This window comes from Dermacentor albipictus, chromosome 4, assembly GCF_038994185.2.
Source record: "Dermacentor albipictus isolate Rhodes 1998 colony chromosome 4, USDA_Dalb.pri_finalv2, whole genome shotgun sequence".
NCBI lineage: Eukaryota > Metazoa > Arthropoda > Arachnida > Ixodida > Ixodidae > Dermacentor > Dermacentor albipictus.
The window spans coordinates 137,234,401-137,256,288 of NC_091824.1; the positions used below are offsets into that span (position 1 = coordinate 137,234,401).

The 21,888-nt window shown below is 47.6% G+C and overlaps 2 protein-coding genes across 4 annotated transcripts in view; one reads left to right on the plus strand and one right to left on the minus strand.

Moving 5' to 3' along the window:
* Positions 1–21,888, plus strand: part of LOC139059338 (POU domain protein 2-like) — a 582,494-nt gene that overhangs the window by 320,819 nt on the left and 239,787 nt on the right. The gene's annotated exons all lie outside the window — the stretch shown is intronic.
* Positions 12,328–16,644, minus strand: LOC139059708 (uncharacterized). The gene is made up of 4 exons (XM_070538144.1): positions 16,343–16,644; positions 15,359–15,416; positions 14,299–14,464; positions 12,328–12,452 (listed from the first exon to the last, which is right to left on the minus strand). The coding sequence occupies exons 1-4, from the start codon at positions 16,559–16,561 to the stop codon at positions 12,359–12,361; spliced, it is 537 nt and encodes a 178-aa protein (XP_070394245.1). The 5' UTR covers positions 16,562–16,644; the 3' UTR covers positions 12,328–12,358.

Here is a 21,888-nt window from a genome sequence, read left to right on the forward strand (position 1 = left end):
TTTCTCAGTGTACTCGTATATATTCAGGAGCAATTATAAGGTAATGGAGTACTATAGAGGCAGCTGCTTGTAATAGAACCGCCACTCTTTCTAATTTTTTAGGCGCCCTTTCTTGCGTTGAGTGTCGGCGCCCCTCGTAACCGAGCGAACGAGCTCAGCGAAGGATGAAAGAGCGAACGCGGAGGGCAGCTAGCGGGAATAAAAGATCGCGATAGCGAAAAGAGCGCGAGGAGGAAAGCGGAGGAGGGTGCAGCGGAAGCATGAGGAGGAAAGCAGAGGAGGAGAGTATAGCGAAAGGGTGAGGCGGGAAGCGGAGTTCCGGCGGCAACCAGGCATATGGCGAGCTCGTCCACCGATACCACATATGGAAACAAAGCGCCGGCGTGGTCATCCAGTCCGCTGCGCAATTGCTACTTTGCCTCTGCCACGCGTTCCCGTATTCACGCTTTCGTTCTGAGCAATGAGCGACGCCACCAGCGGAAATGCATCGTCTGTCGCTGCTGCTAAACGAGCTGCCCGAGCAGTGGCTCAGCGCCGCCGCCGAGTGGATCGTGTTGGTGAGACCCAAATTATTTGCCATAGGCACGTACCCAGGATTTTCTTTTTTTTTGTTTGGGGGGTGGGGGGGAGGGAGTTACCCTCTCTCAAGGTAGCTTTTCTATGCAAATCATGGGCGAGTCTACTTTTACTAGTACAAACGTCAGTAATTCCCACCGCTCGCTATACAGGCGCGTAAGCCCGCAAAACGAAAATGAAATAAGGTGTATCTGACAAATACGCCTGTGATACAGTGAAAGCTCGTTAATTCGAACTTCAATAATTCGAATTTATGGATAATTCGAACTGTACCATTTGGTCCGGCCAAGCTCCACAGAAGTCTATGTATTAAAAAGTCCGTTAATTCGAACGCGAGAAGGTTCCCTCACGGATAATTCGAACTACGCTCGCCTGGCACACGGCCAGAGAAACGCGCCTACTGCCTACACACAAGGTTGTATTGCCTCCTAAACGGAGAGAACGGCGAGAGAAGGCAAAATCGGGAAAAAATCTAACCGACGCGGGGTCAGCCAGAAGGCAGCGGCGGCTGCCGCCTCTCCGTTCTACGTAACCTCCGAGACTTCTTGCCCGTTGCGAATCTCGGAGGCTTTGCAAATCTTGTACAGCTGCTAATGCTGTGCGGAGATGGCACGGCAAACGCCAAAACACAGCGAATCAAGTACGTCGCAGCTGCGCTTGCAATCAAGAACCAACGAATCAGGGCCTTCGCCACCTTCACATGTTCGGCGTCTTTGTCTCGGCAGTCTTCATCGGTTGTGTACCTCTGTTTTCAGCTTAGGAGGTACCGGCCGTCGCGATTCATTGTGATGGTGTTAAGCCTTGGCTAACGTTCGTTTCGGTTGACATCGGTGGTGTGGCACAGTTGGACCCATAGCTTCGACTTGAAGATGGCGTGTGCCCACGGCACACGCCATCACTTTTTGACACGCCAAATTTCTGACATTCCCTACTGCTTCCAAATCGCAGTGTACTGTTGCTCTCCTTCACTTTCGTTAGTTCGAACTTTCGTTAATTCGAACTGAAGCGGCTTCCCCTTGCGGTTCGAATTAACGAGCTTTTACTGTATACACCTTTGCTTTACTTGGCAAAACAAGAACCACATCAAATTGACTCGCGCAGGAAAGAGGCGCAGGAAGGACACAGTGTCAGGATTGGGGGCTCAATCCCATCGCTCGTGATCCTTTGTCAAGATTGGAGTCCGGCATGAATTCGAAGGTAGCTGGCCCATGCCGTCGTCCAATTTATCCACGCTGAGGACGTTGATGAAGGGAAGAACTGCTTCTCATCGAGAACGAGGAATATGGGTTTATTTACAGTAGTTAAATCAGTCTGACATGACTGCTTGAGAAAAAGACTGTCAGTCCAACATGACTGCACGAGAGAAATGTGTCCAGCATTCGCACCACAGCAGTGTTTAAACACCCGGTCCTCCCGCGATACAATTGTGACGCGAACGTTCGTTTACTCATTGTCAACTTGCCGCCGCCCCGCAGAACAGCTTACGCACACATAGGCACACACATTCCGATATCCAGCGCCGACGTCAGAGGGGCGCCGTTCCGGGAAGCTCGGAGCCATGGTGGGTAGCTCGTTGTCCTGCGTCCCGGAAGGCGCGTGGGAAGCAACAAAAAACGGCTTTCCCGCGGCAGCTCGCTCATGTGTAGCAGATCAGGTCCGCGCTGGGGAGCTCGGGCACAATAGTTCGCCCGCCGAACTCGTTCCGTCACAACGGCGATGCGGCTGGAGGATGGCGGCGGTGTCAGCACAAAGCCCGCTTCATCGAACGCTTCCTAGCTGAAGCGATGGAGAGTGGGGGATGCGTGTCTTGTTCCCCGGTCGTAACTGGGTGGCAATCTTGCATTGCAGCTCGCCATTCTTAACAACAGCCAAGAACAAGTAAACAAGCGAAAGCGTAAAATGGATATTTTTAGTAGTGTTTTTCTTATGAGCTCTGAAGGAATTATCGTGAACGATATATTTGCGGAACAATCGCAGTTCTTTTGGGTTGCTCGTTTACTGCTCTACAAAGGGAAGTGCCAAAGCCCATAGAGTTTCATACAATAATTACCAGAGAGAACTCTGGCGGTAGTGTTTTAGGGAGCTGCAATGGGAGCGGTTGAGCCAGCGTGGTAATCATGGAAAGTGCATGGATTTGCCTGAACTTCGGTCTTCCGGCTTCATACTGCTTTTGCAAACTCGTCATTTTCAACGACGTACAAATATTTACATACACATTATTAAAATTATTCCACCGTAGGATTCGAACACAGCACCTCTAGGCACAGACGCCCCACATTGAAACCTTTACGCCTCGATCGCATGCATCGGCAAGTGACAACGTCGTTATGAATGTATCACGGGCGCGCCAGTGCCTTGAGACGCTAGGCGCGTTTCGATTTTGCCGCCTCTACAAGCTGAACCGTTGCAATTAGCAGCAATTAGAAGCCCCCCCCCCCCCCCTACTGAGTACGTGCCTGATTTGCCCCAATATATCGAGAATTCAAAACATCTATATAGTTACGCTCAAAATCAGCATTAGGGAGTATCGTAATCGACGATAATTTTTTTATTGTAGATGTTGTATTTGATGTTTCATTGTCTTAATCATCTTTAATAAGGTCGGCGATACGTGCCGAGATCTCAGGGGCTCTGATGAAACGAGCCTGAAGCTGCCTGTATGCACGCCATGACTTAAAAAACTTAGTAGGGAGTTCTTTTAACAGTGGTCGAACAAACCGCATCGCGGATTCGAGCCAACGTTTCGACAAGGTGATTTGTCTGTCTTTGAAGCTTAGGCCTGTTTTAATCTCTGTATTGAGTTCGATGTCGTACCGCCTGCACAAACACACATCCATTTATAATCGCCTCCGAGGTATTCTAGCAACTCCTCTTACAGTGCGAGAGCACAGTGGCGATTGTGCTAGATGGGAATCAACAACCCGCAAAGCAAAAACGAAGCACTTCAGGTGCTGCTAATGTGAGCGAGCTGTCCGCTTGCTTCGTTCACTTATTGAACCGGCTTAATGAGCGTGCCTCTTCGATTATCTTTTTCCTTGGGAACCATTTCCTTTATTTCTCGCCTCGTTTTCGTTCATTCTCTTTCTTCTTTTTTTTCTGATCACCCTTATATCTGTTTCTCTTTGAGCTTCAGGAAGAATGAAAAAAAAAACGGAAAATAATACGAGAGACGGCCTGACTCCTTGCTTGTTTGTCGCCGTTGGTAGGAGGTGCGGAGTTATTGATACGGTGTTATTGATACGACCATGATTGCCCACCTCTCCGCACCCTCTTTTTCCCCGCTCTGTTCTTTTCTTCCTGCTTTCTCTCCATTAATATCTATATATGTGTATGTTTTCTCCTGCCTGGCAACGTGACGTCCTTTTCTATGGAAGGCGCTGCGTGGACGTGAGCGTTGGGGGAGCAATGAAAAATGGTTTTAAAAATGCTCGCTGCCGTGCAGTCGCTCGGCAGTCCGAGAGCGTCAGGTTCGTCGCCGCGTGCCTCGAGCCACTTCCCCCGTCGCTGTAGTCTCCCCGTCCTCTTCTTTCTCGCCCTTGTAACTTCCCCCCTTTTTTATTTCTTTTATTTACCTTATTCCCCTCCCTCTTTCTTCGATACTGCTGCATGGGGGGGTTCTCCACACCGTGCATCATCCCGGTTTTGATTGAGTTACACAAAACACGCTTCGTGTCCTGGAGAAGACTAAAAAGAAAACAAAGTGAGAAACTGCCTTATGTGTTGTGTTATGATCGGCCTGCAAAGTATGAGAGGCATTCAGGCGTACGTTCCCATGACAAGAATATTTGCCTCGTCCCATAAAATGCGTTACGATAAGCCTGGACATCGACATGTCAAGTGTGAGAAGCGTTCAAGCGGGCGTCCCCATGTCGACATAATTGCCTTCTTCTCCGAAACTGCGTCACCCCTTTCATTCCCCGAGCTGACACAAAGGGAAGGACGAAGGGAAGAAAACTCGGAAGGGCAGGAGGTCATCTACGGCAGAACTGGACGAAAGCAGTAATACTTCCAGAGGCTCCCCAAGAAGACAGCGACGACCACAAGATCACAAGGGTTTATTCAAGGCTGTCCTGGCCGCCGTGTTAATCAGAACCGCTTAAGACATGGATAAGAGTCACAACCATGTCACGCTGAAGTGCGTACAGTATTTTCTACTTTTTTCTTTCATCATCACGATGCCCGGCTTCGTCGTCGTTTCCTGATTATTGTGGTAAAGGCCCAGTTCACCCGGTCGAGATCGTATCAACTGGTTGGCAGCAACGGGATACTCCACCCTTCGTCCTGGCTTCAGCAGAATGGTGAGCGCTTGACTTTCTTTGAGAATTTGCCAAGTTTTAGCTCGTGTGTTTTCTAAAACTGCAAATTAGTTTCTGTACGTGCAGGCTCCTGTTGAAAGCTTCCTCCCGTCACAGCAGAGTAAGAAAGTCCTCGCTCGGGATTGACCATCGATGTAAGCAAGCGAAAAAAGCCAGAGTTGCTATTTAAGAGCTGGGAATTGAGGTCGGGTAAAGTCAGAAAAAGCCCCATCTTATTGAGGCGATTGAGAAGTACGGGCTCTTGAGGACGAAATTTCAGGAGCATGGGAAGAGATAGAGAAACGAGCTTAGACGGCTGACCAAAACCCTGAACAAAACCCTGTAGAAGAAGAGCAGCGAGCTGGGAAAGCTGAACAAGACGCTGCAGAAGAAAGGCAAATAGCTGCAGAAAGAGAGGAACGAGAGCCGCAGAAAGCTGATCAAAGGGAAGCTGCAGAAATAAAAGAATGAGAGCAGGAGAGGAGCTGCAGAAAGACAGATAGCTCATGAACTAAAGATAAAATAACTATACGTGCAGTGGGATCTGGCCATATACATAGAAAGGCAGGGAGATTAACCAGAGGTAGTTCCGGTTGGCTACCGTGCATGTCGGAAGGGTTAAGGGGGATAAAAAGAGAGAGTAGAAGGGAGTAAAAACAAGAGATCCCATGCCGTCGTACAAGGTAAACGATGACATGGGATTGTTTCTCATTACTTTTGAACTAACCTGCGAGAAAAATGTGTTGGCACTGGAGAGTTGGCCACAACAGATTCTGACCGTTCTTTCTGGCTAAGTAACCGCAATAATTGCAAGGCTAACGAGAGACGACGCCGATGACTATAAGAAGGTAAAAGCTGCGTTGCCAAGGAAATATCAGCTCTCAGCGGACGCTTTCCGTCGTCGTTTTCGGAGGCAGCTAGAACGCCGGGTGAGCCTTTTCGAGATTTCACTTATAAGCTGAAAGCCAATTTAATTGATTGGCTAAAAGCGGGAGATCTGTTCGGTTTTCACGACAGGGTTGTTGAGTTAATCTGCATGGAGTAGTTCTATGGGTCCTTGAGCGAAGAGATGCCCCTGTGCATTCAAGAAAGGTCGGGCGAAAAGGACTTCGAACGTGTTGCAGTGCTAGCAGATGAACCCGCTGCACCTCGCGAATCTGCAAACGCGTGTCACGCCGTTCACTAAATAAAAAGGAAAACAGGCGCCCCATTCAACACCGAAAAACTAGAGGCGGGACAAAAGACGTGCAGCCTGATTATTCAGGAGAGAATAACACCGCAGTAAAAGAGAAAAGAAAAATAGAAAAAGCGTTTGAAGCTAGAAAACCGGTGGTCTATTTTCGTTGCCAGGAGACTGGACACCTTGCGATCGGCTGTCGGAAGACTAGAATTGTTTTTTCTTTCGCGAAAGGCGGCGGTGACAACTTGGCCCACTTAGAACCCTACCTTCGCGACCTAGTAGTGAATGGAGTACCGTGTAAAGTACTTAGGGACTCAGCTGCGACAATGGACATTGTCCACCCTGCGTTTGTGACGCCTGAGGATTTCACCGGGGAATATGCGTGGATCCCGCAGGTAGTCGAGAAGAATAGTGTTTGCTTGCCATAGCCGGCGTAAAGATTGGAGGGCCGTTTGCACTATTGCTGACTGAAGCAGCAGTATCGCCTGCTCTGTCGAAACACTGTCCCTACTTATTTTCATATCACTCGGAAATGATGCTGAAGAAAAAGGGCCTGAGTTTTGGCGTACCATACAGCCCAAGCTCTCACGCGTTCCAAGGCTCAAGAGATCGCGGCGGAGATGAATCACTGCAACGAAGCCAAAAATATGCCTCCTGACAGAGACACTCAGGAACCACAACACATACCTAGTGAAACCAGTGAAAGAAAGCTCGGGTGAGGAGGCATCCGGGTCAGTGAGAATACCGCAGCAAGAGCTAGTAGAATAATACGAGAGTAATTTGGTACTAACACATTCGGAAAGCTCTTTAGACCTACTGAACGTTGTTAAAGAAGGAATCGCAACGGAAGAAGAGAACAATTACGCCACGAAAGTAGAAACAAGGACTATTCCGGAGGACGTTCCTTGCGGAGACGAGACCAGTTTGAACAACCCCAAGAGGTTGAAGAACTCCCTCGTACCTCCGCACTTGGGCGATTTTCCGGAATCGTCAAAAGGAGAGGAGGATGCCAGGGAGGCCTAGCAGAGCAAAAACCCAACGCTGAATAACTTCAGAGGTGCATTAGGCGACCGCCTGGCATGGCAAAGATTGGTTCAACAGCGCAAGATCAAGCTAGCCAAGTATTCGGCTCAGCGAAGAATAGAGAAAGTCGCCACACCGCAGTCCGTAAGAGAACAGGCCATCACGCAGAACTTGAAAGGGATCGTCATGGCGGTTGAGAAAACGAAGGCCGAGTGACGTAACAACAAATCATTACATGTCTCTGCGAGTAGGGGTTCGGCTGAAAGGTTCAACCGGGTGGAATTATAGGAACAGGACCAGACAGACGGTCACTGCAGTAGAATGCGCCCTGAGAGTGAGCGAAAAAGGAGGCTGGCAATTCTTCCCGCGTTTACGGCCTCCTTTTCAGTGACGGAAAAGCAAACCGCGGGCACACAATGTGGCAGACGACGACAGGGGGCAGCGTATATATGCCTGGCGCCCTTTGTTGCCTTCGGCGAGGCCCGAAGGCCTTCAGATAGCGATCCAATCGAGCGCGCATTAAGAGGTAATAATTGTCAAATTAGGCGCATCCACATGTTTCTTGTTTGTTGTAAAGGGCCCCTTTTCATTCTTTGCTTTTCTTCGAAGGCGTTTTGTTTGTCCGTTTTGAATTTATGATTAACGCCATTATTGCTGGGTTTCAATGCGTTCTCAGTCTCTCGACAACCGTGACTTTGTAGGAAAAAGGAAACAAAAAAACGTTAGGCATTAGGCTGGCTGAAATAAGCACTGGAGTCTGGTTTTCTGCTTTGTTAGTTTTCAGGAATCTCGAACGAGGGCTGCAGGTATGATTCGGAGGTTTTATGTGAAGAACGTGTCAACTTGGCAGTTCTCGTGGTTAGTTGGGTGCCCTCTGTTTGTTGTGCCTTGAGCTTGGCGTGGCTTATTTCCAGAAGGTGTCACCAGGCAGGCCTTAGAACGATGGGCGAAACGAAGCAGAGGCACGAGGTCTCTTCGAGGCACTTGGATACTGCAACCCCTTCGAGACCTCCGGCGGACGGGCTGTTATGATCTCCCTTTCAAGTGTGAGAGACATTCAGGCGTACGTTCCTATGACAAGAATATTTGACTCCTCCCAAAAAGGCTGTTACGATAAGCCTGGAAATCGACCTATTAAGTGTGAGAAGCGTTCTAGCGGGCGTCCCCATGTCGACATAGTTGCCCTCTTCTTCGAAACTGCGTCGCCCCTTTCATTCCCCGAGCTGACACAAAGGGAAGTACGAAGACAAGAAAACCCGATCGGCAGGAGGCCGTCGGCGGCAGAACCGGACGAAAGCACTAATACTTCCACAGGCATCCCAAGAAGGCAGCGACGGCCACAAGATCGGAAATTGTTATTCAAGGCCGTCCTGGCAACCGTGTTAATCAGAACCGCTCGAGACTGGGATAAGAGTCACAACCATGTACCACTGAAGTGAATACAATCGTTTCTACTTTTTTTGTTTTCATCATCACGATGCCGGGCTTCATCGTCGTTTCCTGATTCTTGCGGTAAAGACCCACTTCACCCGGTCGAGATCGTATCAATTGGTTTCCTGTCCGGCTCCTTGCGCAGCTTGCATGCCGCCCGGTTACGCGCGCCGTCTCACGTCGCGCCTGCTCACTGCGTCCGACGATTGAGCTTTCTGCCTCAGCTGGGAATCGGCGCGGCGACGCGAGGGCTTCATTCGCACGCTTTTTTCATTTTTTTTTTCCGCGTTGGATCGTTGGCAGGTGGAATTTCGCTTTAAAGCAAAGCGTTCTTTTTTTTTTTTTTCTACCTTGAAAAGCGCTGTCGCCGGGCGAAGCACGTTGCGTACCGGCGGTGCACTTGCCGCTAAATATCTGGGCCGTTCTGATGAGCTGTTCTCGGAAATGCGATGTCAGAGGTAAACTATATTGAACTACGTAGACATGTTTATGCAGTTAGTGTGTTCTCGTAGAGTGTGTTGGGTGTTTTAGGGAAGCATCAAAAATGAGGTCTTCATATTATTTCATTTTTTTATTCAGAACTTGGGCACCCACATGAACGTAGTTTGATTAGAACTCGTAATTCGTACGTTCTTCTTTTTTGTTGTATTTCTAATTCCCGCCCGTTCCTTTGGTACCATTTTCTTCTCCCATGGCTAAGCCTGTACTAAATGTTTAGTGATAAAAAAATCAATGTGCATTGCATAAAGTATCTTGTATCTATTTTTAAGTATAGCGGTACGATCCCTTTCGACAAAGCTCAAAGGAACTGCTCGTAACAGGCTCTCGCCTGAAGTGATGACGTGTATCCTAACTAGTAACTTTGGTCTTGCCATCTTTTGTCACAGTTTTCGCGACCGTGTCGATCAGTGCGGCGCGATTAATCCCCCTCGCCCCCCTTTTTTTACGTCCTGTTTCTTTGCCACTCGCAATCTCCGCGCTGCCAAACAAGCGAAATATCCCGCCGAGAGCGCCATCTGGCGCCGAATTCTCGAACTATGAAACCGCAAATGTCATTGGTCGGCCGTTTGTCGTTTCAATATATGGCGAAGCCTTTTTGTACTGCTTTGTTTTCTTACAGTCGTCGAGTGATTTTAAGCTTGGACACGTTTCTCTTGTCACCGCGTGCACGCGCGCGCGCGCGTTGCGTACCCACTGTTGCGTCCCACCCTTGCTCAACGCTAGAGAGAGCGCGCGGTCGTATAACATAGCATAACGCGAAGCCCGTTGCCCCTGTCGGGGATATATACCCTGGCTCGAGAGTTTATGACGCGAGCGCAGCCTGGCGGCTTTTGTGGTGCTTTTCTGGGGTAGGGGAATTGGAACGCCCTGTACACGAGCATCAGGAAATGGGACCTAAGGAGAGAGAGAGAGAGAGAGTCTCAAGGCCCAGCCTGCTACGATCCTAGGCGCGAGCAATAACGCTCGCGCCGTCCGAGCGGCCGTATTTGTGCCCGGTGTCTGCATCCCCCCTCCCCCTTTCTTACCCTCTCGCCCACAACGTGTGCGCGCTCGTTACCTACACACGCGCGCACTCGGGAACGGCTCCCGAGGCGGCCGACATATTGCCAAGTTTATGTATGCCGCAGAGGAACGGCCACCGCGCCGTCAATTGAAAATCTCGCTCCCTTTCTCCCGGTCTCACCCGCTCGGCTTTCGTTGTAATATACGACCGATCCTGCTTTGCCGGTTTTCTTTCCCAATTTTTTTGCGTGAGGAAATAAAGCTGTCGCACATTTCTTGTTCGTTTCATTTTCCTATTGAAGTCCTGTCTGCGTTTTCCTATGTTTGGCCGTGGCAAGCTGTGTGCTATAGCTTTCACTGCGCTACTCGCGGGCTCCGTGCGCCGTCGCAGTTCATTGTGACGTAGGGCCTTGTCGTGTCGTCTTGTATTGCTGATTTGTACATTCTTTGCTGTTATATATATATATAGAACGAGCGGAAAGTAGTTAACCGAGAGGCCCGATTTTTATTAATCATATCATAAGAAGCCAACAAACCATGACGCCAAGGATAACATAGGGGAAATTACTTGTACTTACTAATTGAATTAAAGAAATGAGAAATTAAAGGAAATCAAAGTGGATGAAAAAACAACTTCCCGCAGGCGGGGAACGATCCCACGACTTGGCATTACGCGTGCGACGCTCTACCATTTTGGCTACCGCGGCGCCGTTGTGCCATCCACTTCCTTGAGTATTTTTGTTTTACTGCTAAAAATTAACCCTGGGTGTGTTAGCCAGCGCCACCACTCACAAACCTTGGCGGCGGATGTGGAACGTCCTTTCTGCCGCAGACCTCACGAGCACGTGAACTTTTTGGGTGAAGGAAACTGGTCAATAAACCCACACATGCTATCTGAAGGCATCAATATTTGCCGGATTCGGATCCCTCGTCATGTGCTCGTGACGCCCGCGGCAGAAAGGATGTTCTACATCCGCGGCCAAGATTTGTGAGTGGTGGCGCTGGCTATAACACTCCCAGGGTTCGTCCTAGTAGTAATACATAAATACCCAAGAAAGTGGATGGGAGAACAGCGCCGGGGTAGCTCAACTGGTAGGGCATCACATGCGTAAAGCGAAGACGGGGGATCGTTCCCCACCTGGGGCAAGTTGTTTTTTCATCCACTTTTATTTCCCTTGATTTATCATTTCTTCAACTCACTTAGTAATTACAAGTAATTTCCCCTATGTTGTCCTTGGTGTCATTGTTTGTTGGCTTCTTATGATATATGCATATATAAACATCATACTCGCTAGTTCTTTGCGTTGATCTGATCTTTAACGGGAATATATTGCGTCTGTTTGGTGAACAAGGCTGGGTATTCCTTCTCAAATCCGGTAAACACTCAAGCTGTGATGCGCGCATGCACCGTATCCGTCTCCGTTGAGCCTCCATTACCACAAGTCCTTCTTGGGGAGTTGCTTTTGGGCTTTCAGAGGGAGCGCGGAAGAGTTAGTACACTGTAAAAAAAATTCCGTCAAAATGACGGGAAATACCTTGGCAGCTCTATTTCCAAGCATTTGGCCGTTAAAATGATGCCACACCGTCATTTTCAAATGACGGTGTCTTTTCATCATTTTGATGTTTTTCTCGTCAATCTGAAATACAACTGCACCGTCAATTCGATGACATTTGACCGTCAAAGTGACGGCAGAACATTATTTCTAAATGACAGTTTTCCATCATTTTGACGTCTTTCTTGTCAATCTAAAATACAACCGAACCGTCAATTTGATGACATTTGACCATCAAAGTGACAGCAGAACATCATTTCTAAATGACGGTTTTTGCATCATTTCAATGTTTTTCTTGTCAATGTGAAATACAACCAAACCGTCATTTTGACAGCACTTGACCGTAGCAGTTACAGCAAGCCGTCATTTCTAAAAGACAATGTTTTTTCCTGACTTCTATGTCTTTTTTATAAATTTCAATATACAACCAAACCTTAATTATACCATTTGATTGTCTGTGATGGCAAGCTGTCAATTAACTGTTTTTATGACTTCGACTTTTGCAAATTTGAAATTTATATACTTGTCAGTACAGCGTTGGCCATCAAGGTAATAGCAGGCTGTTATTTAAAAATGACGATGCGTTTAACCATTCCAAAACTTGGCTTGGCAACATGAAATGCAAGTGTACTGTTAGTATGATGGCCCAACAACACAACAAGTGTCAACATAATTCTGTGTCAATATAATGTGTGGTCAACATGGCCACATGACAGTCACTTGCAGTGGGCAGTACCTCATGAAACATGCAACAAAAAACAAAAATGCACATCTATACTTGCACATTTATTCATAAATTAAAGTGCTTTCAGCAGGCTGAGTAACTTTGGCGCGATTCTGCCGGCCCTGCCTTTGCCGCGCCCTTTCGTTGGGTCGATCTGCCCCAGGTACCTGGAAACAAGATGAGGAAAGAATAAATCCATGCTCCATAAACTGTGGAAATCACATACTCTGGCTACACACGTGAAATGCCATGAATGTGTGAACTGCACTGCCTTCTGCAACACACAGTATTATGAAATGAAAAGACGATTAAAATCATGTAGCAGCAAATGTGAGCGCAGTAGTAGTGCGCTTAAATAGCTACATACACATGCACTAATGATGGATGATGTACCTACATGTAACCATTATTATAACTCGTAAAAACAACCCACAATTGCACATACACCCGTAAAGGATTTCTAGTAACAATAGGTGCTCATCATATACAGGGAACATGCAGAGACTCTAGAAACCGTAACTATACAAGAGCATTTTGCTCCATTTCAGGGTTTCTGCTGTCAGCCGCATACATAAATCAGTACTGATGTAACACCCCTATGTCCATTATCATCTCATTATGCTTATGTCATTATGCATTATGTCATTATCATGCTTCATCTTACCATTTGGAGAATGCTCATTCTAGTTTCTGTGCCCTTGGCTGCAAATAAGCGGAATTTCTTACTGAAATCTTCTGAGCAATCAACAAACCTGCCACAATGATGGATGTGTCATTTTTTTCTTTTACACTGCAACTGTTGACACACAGGGTGGCCAACTTCTCAGGTGCCGACATAGCAACCTTTATGATGGCTCTTTCACCTGTTCTTTTCAAGTACTCAGCAATTCTGGGCAAATATGGGACCACAGTATAATTTTTTTAAAGGCACTAATCAAACTGCCAGCCCCTGAAAGATCACCAGGTGAAGGGTGAAAGTGCCATGTAATGGTTGTGACAGTACCTATGAAGCTGTCCTGCTTATGTGTCATGTCTCCAATTTCAATGCAAAACGAAAAAAAACTGACATTTATCATTGCAAAAGGTTTGTTGAGTGCCCAGAAGGTGAGGTAGTGAGCTCTATTTTCTTGGGGCTGATTGTACACAGGCTAGAGAGAGCACTGCATCAATGGTAACAAGGGAACCTGAGGTCTGTAAAAGTGCAGACAGGCATTCGGCAACTTAGTGCCACATGTGTGGACGCAACCCATAGTCAGGCACACTGTAATGTTGCACTAGGACATTAGCCAATGGACACGATACATAGTAGAGTGACTTAAAAGAACTGCAATTTAACTTCATTCTCGCTCCCATTTTTCCTGACGTCGCTACCTATAAAAGTGCTGCACACATTACATTTAGCAATCATTGACAGTAGCACCTGACCTATCTGGTTCTTCGTCCTTGCACCTTTCTTGCGGTAGCCAACTAACAAAACTATGCGTAAAACCGAAAAGCGCTATCTAGATGCGCTCACAGGACACGTGACCAAGTTTAGGCATTGTAAATTGCCAAGCTGGTGCATTAGTAATGCGACAATGATCAAATCTCCAGTTTTGCAAGTAGAATACCAGAACTGGGTGCAATTTAAACTAAAAACTTCAACCTTCACCTCGCAGCCCTCTGACTCATTGCCAGAGCGAGCAAATGTGCAAGGCTTGTTAGCATGTACCACTGGCAAGCAGCACTATGTCAATAACCTTGCCATTCTACTTTCTAAAGACGGCCGTGATTGGCGAAACACCATACAGCTGTGCCACAAAACAACGTGATGCCGTGCCAGAGAACGCAGAAATGCACGAGAGGAATGTATGTGACATCTGAATTATAGGGGAACAGGGCAGGACTGGTCACTTGCAGGCACTGGCTAAGGAGGGCGAGTGCCTTTCCTCAGGAAAAAGAAGCCTACTGCTCACGTTATTGTCTCGGTTTCCGATTACTTATCAAAAGCATCATCCATATTCACTCATTTACCTCTGCGAAAACTCCATGGTGAGGGGGCAGTCGGGAGGGTACGCCACGTTGAAAACAAGGAAGGCACCTAGGAGGAGGCCCATGGCCTTCTCAAGACTTCTTGTAGAGATGAATTCTACAGCATCAACTGCAACGATGATTTTCTTTATGTCCCCCATGCTTGATCCTGCAAGGAAAAAAAATTAGTTCACAAGCAAATGCTCTGCACTAAAGGGGCTATCCAATAATTCGAGTAACTTTATGGCCTTCAATGTGTACACTGAGAGAAGGCGAATTCAAATGTACACATAAAAAGCCATACTGGGTCGTGTCACTAGGCCTTATGGTACCCTGGCAGTAGACAGACGTGCAACATGCCTTCCCTTATCAGTGCTTTACACGCCACTAATTATATCTGTTGAAGACCCTTGCTTCTTGTAAACACAAAATATTACACAGAACTTGTTTGTGGGAAAATCTTTACAAATATTGCCCGACAAATAAAAAGAATCAACTTTGTCTGTCGATAGAATATTTTATTTGTTAAATAATGGAGAATAGTGACGAGTTGACGAAACTTAGGCAAGCACCGGGGCAACTTTTCTAAGCCAGAGTGGCCCTCCATTTTGTACTGAGCCTGCCAAGACATTGATGAGAAAAGCCCAGTTCAGCTTCGTTCATGCTTTCTAGCAAAACGTCATGCTTTTGGCAAGTCAAAAAGCTGCATGTTAGTCACGATGAACTCTGGCATATCACCTTATAGTGCAGAAATCGCCCCGCCCTCACCACTTATCGACGGTACTGCTACAGAGTTCGAAATTTTTTGCGCACTCTAACAAGAATGGAAAACTACTGGCCAAACTTGCACACTGTTATCATGTTAAATTATTAAACAAACTTCACATATATAAGATGAAGCAGCAATTAAGCCTTTCATCCTGGGCTAGCCTCATTTCTAAGTTTTAAATATGTTCTACTAAGTAGGGTGAGGTTACACAAAATCAGGTTATATCATACAATAGTAAAATACAGTGTACAAGCCATGTTTTGATCCAAAGTTCTATAAATGACAAATACACACCAATGACAGCAAGGTGCGGCGTTGCTGGCAGTCCTTCCGGCCCCCCTTCAGCTGCATGCTGGGAATTCACAAGCCACATGTTATTAGACTCCAGAGAAAACATCAAAGGGATCAGATACATGCATCTAAATAATACGTCATAACCATACTTCTAAGGATCCTGCTGTCATCAAGGCCCTTTCTACACCTCAGGTACAGCATCATTTCAGCAGAAGTGGATGAAAATGCGGTATATAATTAGAAAACTCCAAATTTACTTTACTGAATAATTCCCAGCTAATGGACACGCCAGTCGAAATAAATTTTTGGCCCTTGTTTGAGGCCTATAGGCAATAAACTATAAAAATGAACAAATTTATTCAGAAATAACTATTGCCGAAATATAAGGTAATTAGGCCCATATCTTAATGCTATACAAGAATGAAACTGCGCACTATCAGTACACGAACACTGAAAACATTCAGCCACTTGTTAACTCTGCAAGACTACCGCCGAACATTTCGGTAAGTCAAACTGATGATGTAAAATGTAAAGAATGGCTTTTACAACTACTTTTACTGCCTATTAAGCACATTCATCAGGTGTTCTGCATTTAAACAGCGACACATAGCGCGCTAGAGCTCGACCAACCCGATTTCGATCCTTGGCCCGCGTAGCAGTGATCGAAAGTCAGGCTCGATCGGGATTGTATGTGCCTGCATGATAGGGGTACTAAAAACGACTTTCTTCTACTCTCTTCAATTAACGTGCGCCAGTGCTCTTCGTACGCTTCAGTGTCCCTCACAGAAAGTTTTTTTTTTTTTTTAACACGTGGATGCAGGCAGCCCCTGAAAATCGTTGCATGAGGCCGCGATTCAAGCACGAAGGACCACGCGTGAGAACTAGCGTGCTTCTCGTGAGCTATGTGCCTCACAGAACACGTGCTGCACGAACGAAGCATGTAAACAGACGAAGAAGCATATAAGCAGAACACACTACACTTACCTTAACCCGCTGCAGTTGATTTTCGGCTGCAGCTCGATGCCCACACGTTCCTTGATTGCGTCTTCGCGGCCTTCCAACGCGCCACACACAAAAAGGCAAAAATGGCGAAAAAAGCCGAACGCACGCCCAGGCAGTAGCAGCGCGCACAAAGAAAAGCGAGGGGACGGCGCCACTGCTCAGGCAACAACCGGACGAGGAGGACTCCTTCCTTGAAAGCATCCGCGGGGGCCCGAAGCCCACGTGGAACGATGACTCAGATGACGTACCCCTACGCGCCAGCCAATAGAGTTTCTCGTTTTGTGTTGCGCTCTCCGTCTCTTTCTCCTCGCTCGCTCGTTCACGGAGAAGTCGCCGTCTTTCGCGTTTGACAACGACGGCTCGTCAAAATAGATGAAAAGATGGCCGTCAAAATGACGGTTGCTTTTTACAGTGTAGGACTTGCGTTCGGCTCCACGGCACCGATACTGTAATGAACGAGGGAGAGATACGACTGCTGGCAATCACAAAATCTGACGATTCTAGCCTTGGCGTTAATCGAGATATTGATGTCATTTCCCGTGCGTCCATATGTGAATCTGTGTCCACCGATGCGATGTTGTTCCGTTTTGGATAAGCAAAACACGACCGAACGTGATTAGCGTGTGAGCAGAGCTTTGACGTCGTCATAAGCACAGCATTCCTGTATTTCTGGAGCACGGCTACTTATATCGTAATCTGTCGCTATTTTGGATGACAGCCGTCGTCGTATTTCAATCTGCTTTGTGTGTCTCATTATGAGTGTCATCTGAATACATCTTAATTATTATTATCCTTAGGAACGTGACTTATCTATTTCGACCTGCTCTATTCTGTAGTCTTCCTTAGCAATGAAGGTCAAGCACGCTAACTTCAATAAAGAAATGCTTACCTAAACGTAGGAAAAGGTAGAAACTCATTTTTTATGCGTCCATCGCCCCGTCCTCATTACATACGCAAGTGCTTGAAAAAGCAATGTAATCATTAAATGTGAATTCTTCTTGAGTAATTTTCATCTACTTGAACGTTGCTGCCATGTACACATGCACCCTCACGCGTTAAGCTTCAAATACGTGAGCGGGCGAGCGATGTCGCCTTCCGCACTCTAAAAGAATTTTTAAAATAACTTTTCAGACTCCACTCCGCCTTAAGCGTCAGAGACCCTTTGGACATCGCACTAAACCACGGCTCGTTCGACGGGTGTAGCGATTGATTGTTGCATCGCAACTCTCTGCGAGACGGCAATCCGGATCGCTGCGTAACACAGGCAGCGGTCGCCGCGTCTCTCTCCACCTCCGCAGCCGAGGCAGGTGCCAGTGTTGCGAGAGTGGTGGACAGTTTCCAATGCAACCGCGGTTCGCGTGTCACCGCGCCGTTACGAAAAGGCGTCGCGGCTTGGTCCGCGCTCCCTGTTCCGCGTGTTTCGCCGCGCAGCCTGATTTAATGAGCACCTGCGGGGTGCTCGGTGCCCTCGCCTGATTATAGCTCTCGGTTTCAGCGGTGGCACATGACCGAAATCGCGGAGCCCAGGGTCAGGATAAGTTGCCACGAACGAGTGCTCGCACGCGACGCCTTGCATCGCGGCGTATGAATCTGCGTTCATATTTAGTACGCGATCGCTTTTTCGCATGCCGTTCGGGACCGCTTGGGTGGAGTGCTAGAGAGGGGGGAGGCTGGATGTTGTGACACGCCAGGCGTTGAGGTTGCGCTTATTTTCTTCGCGTATGCTATCCCTCTCTTGCTCACGCTTGTATTTAGTTCATTGTTTCTTCAGAAGTTGCGGCCGTCGGCGGCGAGTGTATGCCCATCGGGCTAAACGGTGCACGCGATGCGATGTGCGAAATATATATGCCCCCGTTTCGTCTTCCGTGCTGACGTGACGATTGCACGCTTCGACGGCGCAGAACGTCGAGGGGCCTGGTTCGTTTTGCCTGGTTTTGGTCTCTGCGTTGCAGTGTAATTGATAGCGAACTCTTGTGGGTGTTCGTGCTTTTCTGGCGCTTTGCACTCACAGCGCTGAGAGAGACAGAGAGGAGGTTAACTAGATATTGTCTGGTTTGCTACTTTACGTGTGGGGAGGGAAATAGCTAGGCGACTGAAATAAATACAGAGTGATAACACGCGAGTCTATCGTTCATTGACCCTCACTAAGCAAGGTACCGCGTACCCACAGTTGGGCACTCAAGTCGGTCGCGTTCACGTTCTGCAGAGGAGCTCGTGGGGCTTTTTGGACAGATGAGCTCTGTGAGGCCGGGCTCCGAAGAGCTTTGCTTCGGTAAAAGGCCGGTTGTCCAGTTTATCCAAGGCCTACTACAGGGTCTCCCAAATTTGTCGGAGTGTGAACAGTCGCACGCGATATGGTCCACGATCTCTTCGCATTTGCATTTAGCACACGTGGGCACGCGCGGCGCTGAGCACCCTGTGTTCTAGACACCACAGGCATGCTAGGCACTCCATGTAAAACGTGAGCTGTTCGAGTGTAACAATGGATGATGACAAAGTTATCGAAAAGCCACGCCTGGCGTACCTGAGGCGTGCCCATTCTGAATATCTCCGGGCAGTGACATTGTCCTAAATGTACGACGATTCCGGCGCAGTATGTGCCTATTCCACAATTGTTCTCTCGCTCTCTTTGCTAGAAGAACAAGCTTCCTGAAGCGCAAGTGTGCCCAGAAAATGAAGACTTGTTTACATCAATGTTGTAGCCTCTCGGTTGCAACGCTCTCGAGCAATGCGGGGTCATTATTCAATAAAGGAAAATAAATATTTCTTGTGGCTTCCTAAATAAAAGCTTTTCGTGCGCTATGCTTTTTGTGCAGCACAGAAGAAAGCTTCGCTTCAAAAATATACGCCGTTGCCTTAAAATTAAATAGCCAATGATGTAAAACATCATGTCATTCGTAACGCCACAATGACGTCAGAGTCGCTGCTGTTTCTGAAATATAGTCTCTTCGAAAACACCTGGAGAGAGTTCGCACAAAAAGCAACCTGCCCGTCGAGCCGCATCTGTAGTTCCTCCTTATTGTTCCTGTGAAACGGCACATGCATATACTCGCAACACGTGCAATGCGCGGCGACACGTGAATAATACCCTCGATAGTCAAAGGAGGGCGTCGTTCATCTTTTCTAAGAAAGGCAGCTGGTGGGCGTCTCGTTGTGCTAGAATGGGGATGCGTCATATTTCCCTCCCGGCATTCAAAAACAAAGGTGGACTGGAAGCGTTTCTCTCTCTCTCTCTCTGGATCTACTAAATTAATGACACTGGCCACAAGTCACACACACACACACAAGTGTGTGTGTGTCACACACTTGTGACACACACACACAAGCCCAAATGGCAGAAACGACTGACAGGGCACCTTCCTCCAGAATCCAGAATTTTCTCCATCCCCCCCCCACACACACACACAAACACACACACACACACACACACACACACACACACACACACACACACACACACACACACACACATCAGCCCGAGCAAACTCGGGCTGATGCGAGCTGTGGCTGGTGGGTTCAATGATTCTACTCTTCGTGAAAGGGCGGTTGTCAAGCGTGGCGCAGAGTGGTACTGCCGTATGACCCGTACAATAATCCACTGTAGTACAATCAGGAGCTCTTGCGTAGGGTAATGCAACATGGCCAAAGCTTCCTAAGAAGCACACGTGTGCTTCTTGCGCAAAATGCAGAAATACAAAGAAAAAACGGTTTTACATTATTTTTGTACTAGTGTATATTCGCGTTTCTTGTTGATTTCTAGATGAAGTAGAAATCAGTTATTTTCTTACCTGTGAGCTTCATGACAATAGTAAACAGTGGAAGATTTTGTAATCACGTGGCGACCGCGAACTAGTAAAGATACAAAGCACGTCAACAAGAATAAAAAAAGAGGGGGGTGGGAGGGCAATATGCGTAACAAGGTCGCTCCCCGTGTTAAGAATGGCGAGCTGCGAAACAAGATTGCCACACAGTTACGACAGGGCGACACGACGCGCACCTCTCCCTCTCTGTCGCTGCAGCTGGGAGGCGTTCGAGGAAGCGGCCTTTGCGCTGGAATCCGCCGCCTTCCTCCAGCCCCTTCGACATTGTGACGGAACTAGTTCGGTGCGTGAACAATGATTCCGGAGTTCCCCAACGCGGAGCTGATTTGACACGCATGGACAAGCTGCCGCGGGAACGACGTATTTTTGTGCTTCTCACGGTTCGGAGTGGCACGGAACAACGAGCGACCCTCGAGCGGCAACGATAGTTCCCGGAACGGCACCCGCCAACGCCGTCGTCGGGCATCAGAGCGCGGTTGCCTTTGTGTACGTAAACTGTTCTGCAGAGCAGCAGCGCGTTGGTGATGAGTAAACGAACAGTCGCCGCGTCGTAGGACCGGCGGATCGAGTGTATAAAAACTGTGGTTGTGCGAATGCTGAGGACACTTCTCTTGAGCAGTCATGTTAGACTGAGTCACTTCTCTCATGCAGTCATGTTGGACTGTTACTCTTCTTCTCAAGCAGTCATGTTAGACTGATTTAATTTCTGTAAATAAACCCCTTTTTCCTCGTTCTCGATGAGAAGCAGTTCTTCACTTCATCAGCGATCTCAGCGTAAATAAGTTGGACGACGGCATGGGCCAGCTACCTTGGAATTCATGCCGTACTCCAATCTTGGCAAAGGACCACGGACGATGGGATTGAGCCCCCAATCCTGACAACTGGCTGACAGCGGTGAGATGGACTTTGCGACATGGTGCTGTATCTGCGGTGAGTGCTTGGTTTTTGCTTTGACTCTCTAGGCTTCATTTTGTGGTTGTTCTGTTTAGAACAGTAGGGAAGCTAGATTGTTGTGTGTTAGCTAGGTTGTGTTTTCCCAGCTAGATTTAGAGAGCAGAATCAAGGCAGTAAAGCAGCAGTCATGGAGTTAAGGACACTGCTGAGAGACGAGTTGTTGATTGTTGGTGAGGAACTGGGCCTAGATGTACGCAAGGAAATGCTCAAATCGGAATTATTGGAGCTAATTTCCAATCAGGCCAGTGAGGAAGATATTGAAATGGGAATGGAACTTCTCAAAAAGAGAGAGAAACGGGAAAGAGAAAGAGAAGAACGGGACAGAGAAAAACGAGAGAGAGAGGAACGGGATAGAGAGAGAGAGGAACGCGATAAAGATCGCGAGTTAAGAAAAATGCAACTTGAACTTGAAAACAGACGTTTGGAGTTGTCTCAAGGAAGTGAAGGCGCTCTGGGTCGATCAAGTGAGGCAGAATGGTACCGCATGGACAGGCTATTAAAGCCATTTGAGGTCGGGACCGTCATAGGCTTGTTCCTAAGCAATTTTGAAAGGACTTGCGAAAAGATGAACTTCGGTCCGAGTACATGGCCACAGCGGTTGCTGTCTATGTTGCCGTGTGAGGCGGCGGAAGTAATCGCCAGACTGAGTGTGCAGGATGCATATGATTATGCAAAAGTTAAGGCTAGTCTCCTGAAGAAATACCGCCTTTCAGCCGAAGCTTTTCGGCAAAGGTTTAGGAGCACAGGCAAGAA

Bases quoted from the DNA above. Each gene is read 5' to 3' on its own strand.
- LOC139059708 (XM_070538144.1), bottom strand. From the start codon at position 16,561: ATGCTTTCAAGGAAGGAGTCCTCCTCGTCCGGTTGTTGCCTGAGCAGT. The intron at 15,417-16,342 runs GTAAGTGTAGTG...GTGAATTCCCAG, and splicing joins ATCAACTGCAGCGGGTTAAG to CATGCAGCTGAAGGGGGGCC. The intron at 14,465-15,358 runs GTGTGTATTTGT...TTTTCCTTGCAG, and splicing joins GCCGCACCTTGCTGTCATTG to GATCAAGCATGGGGGACATA.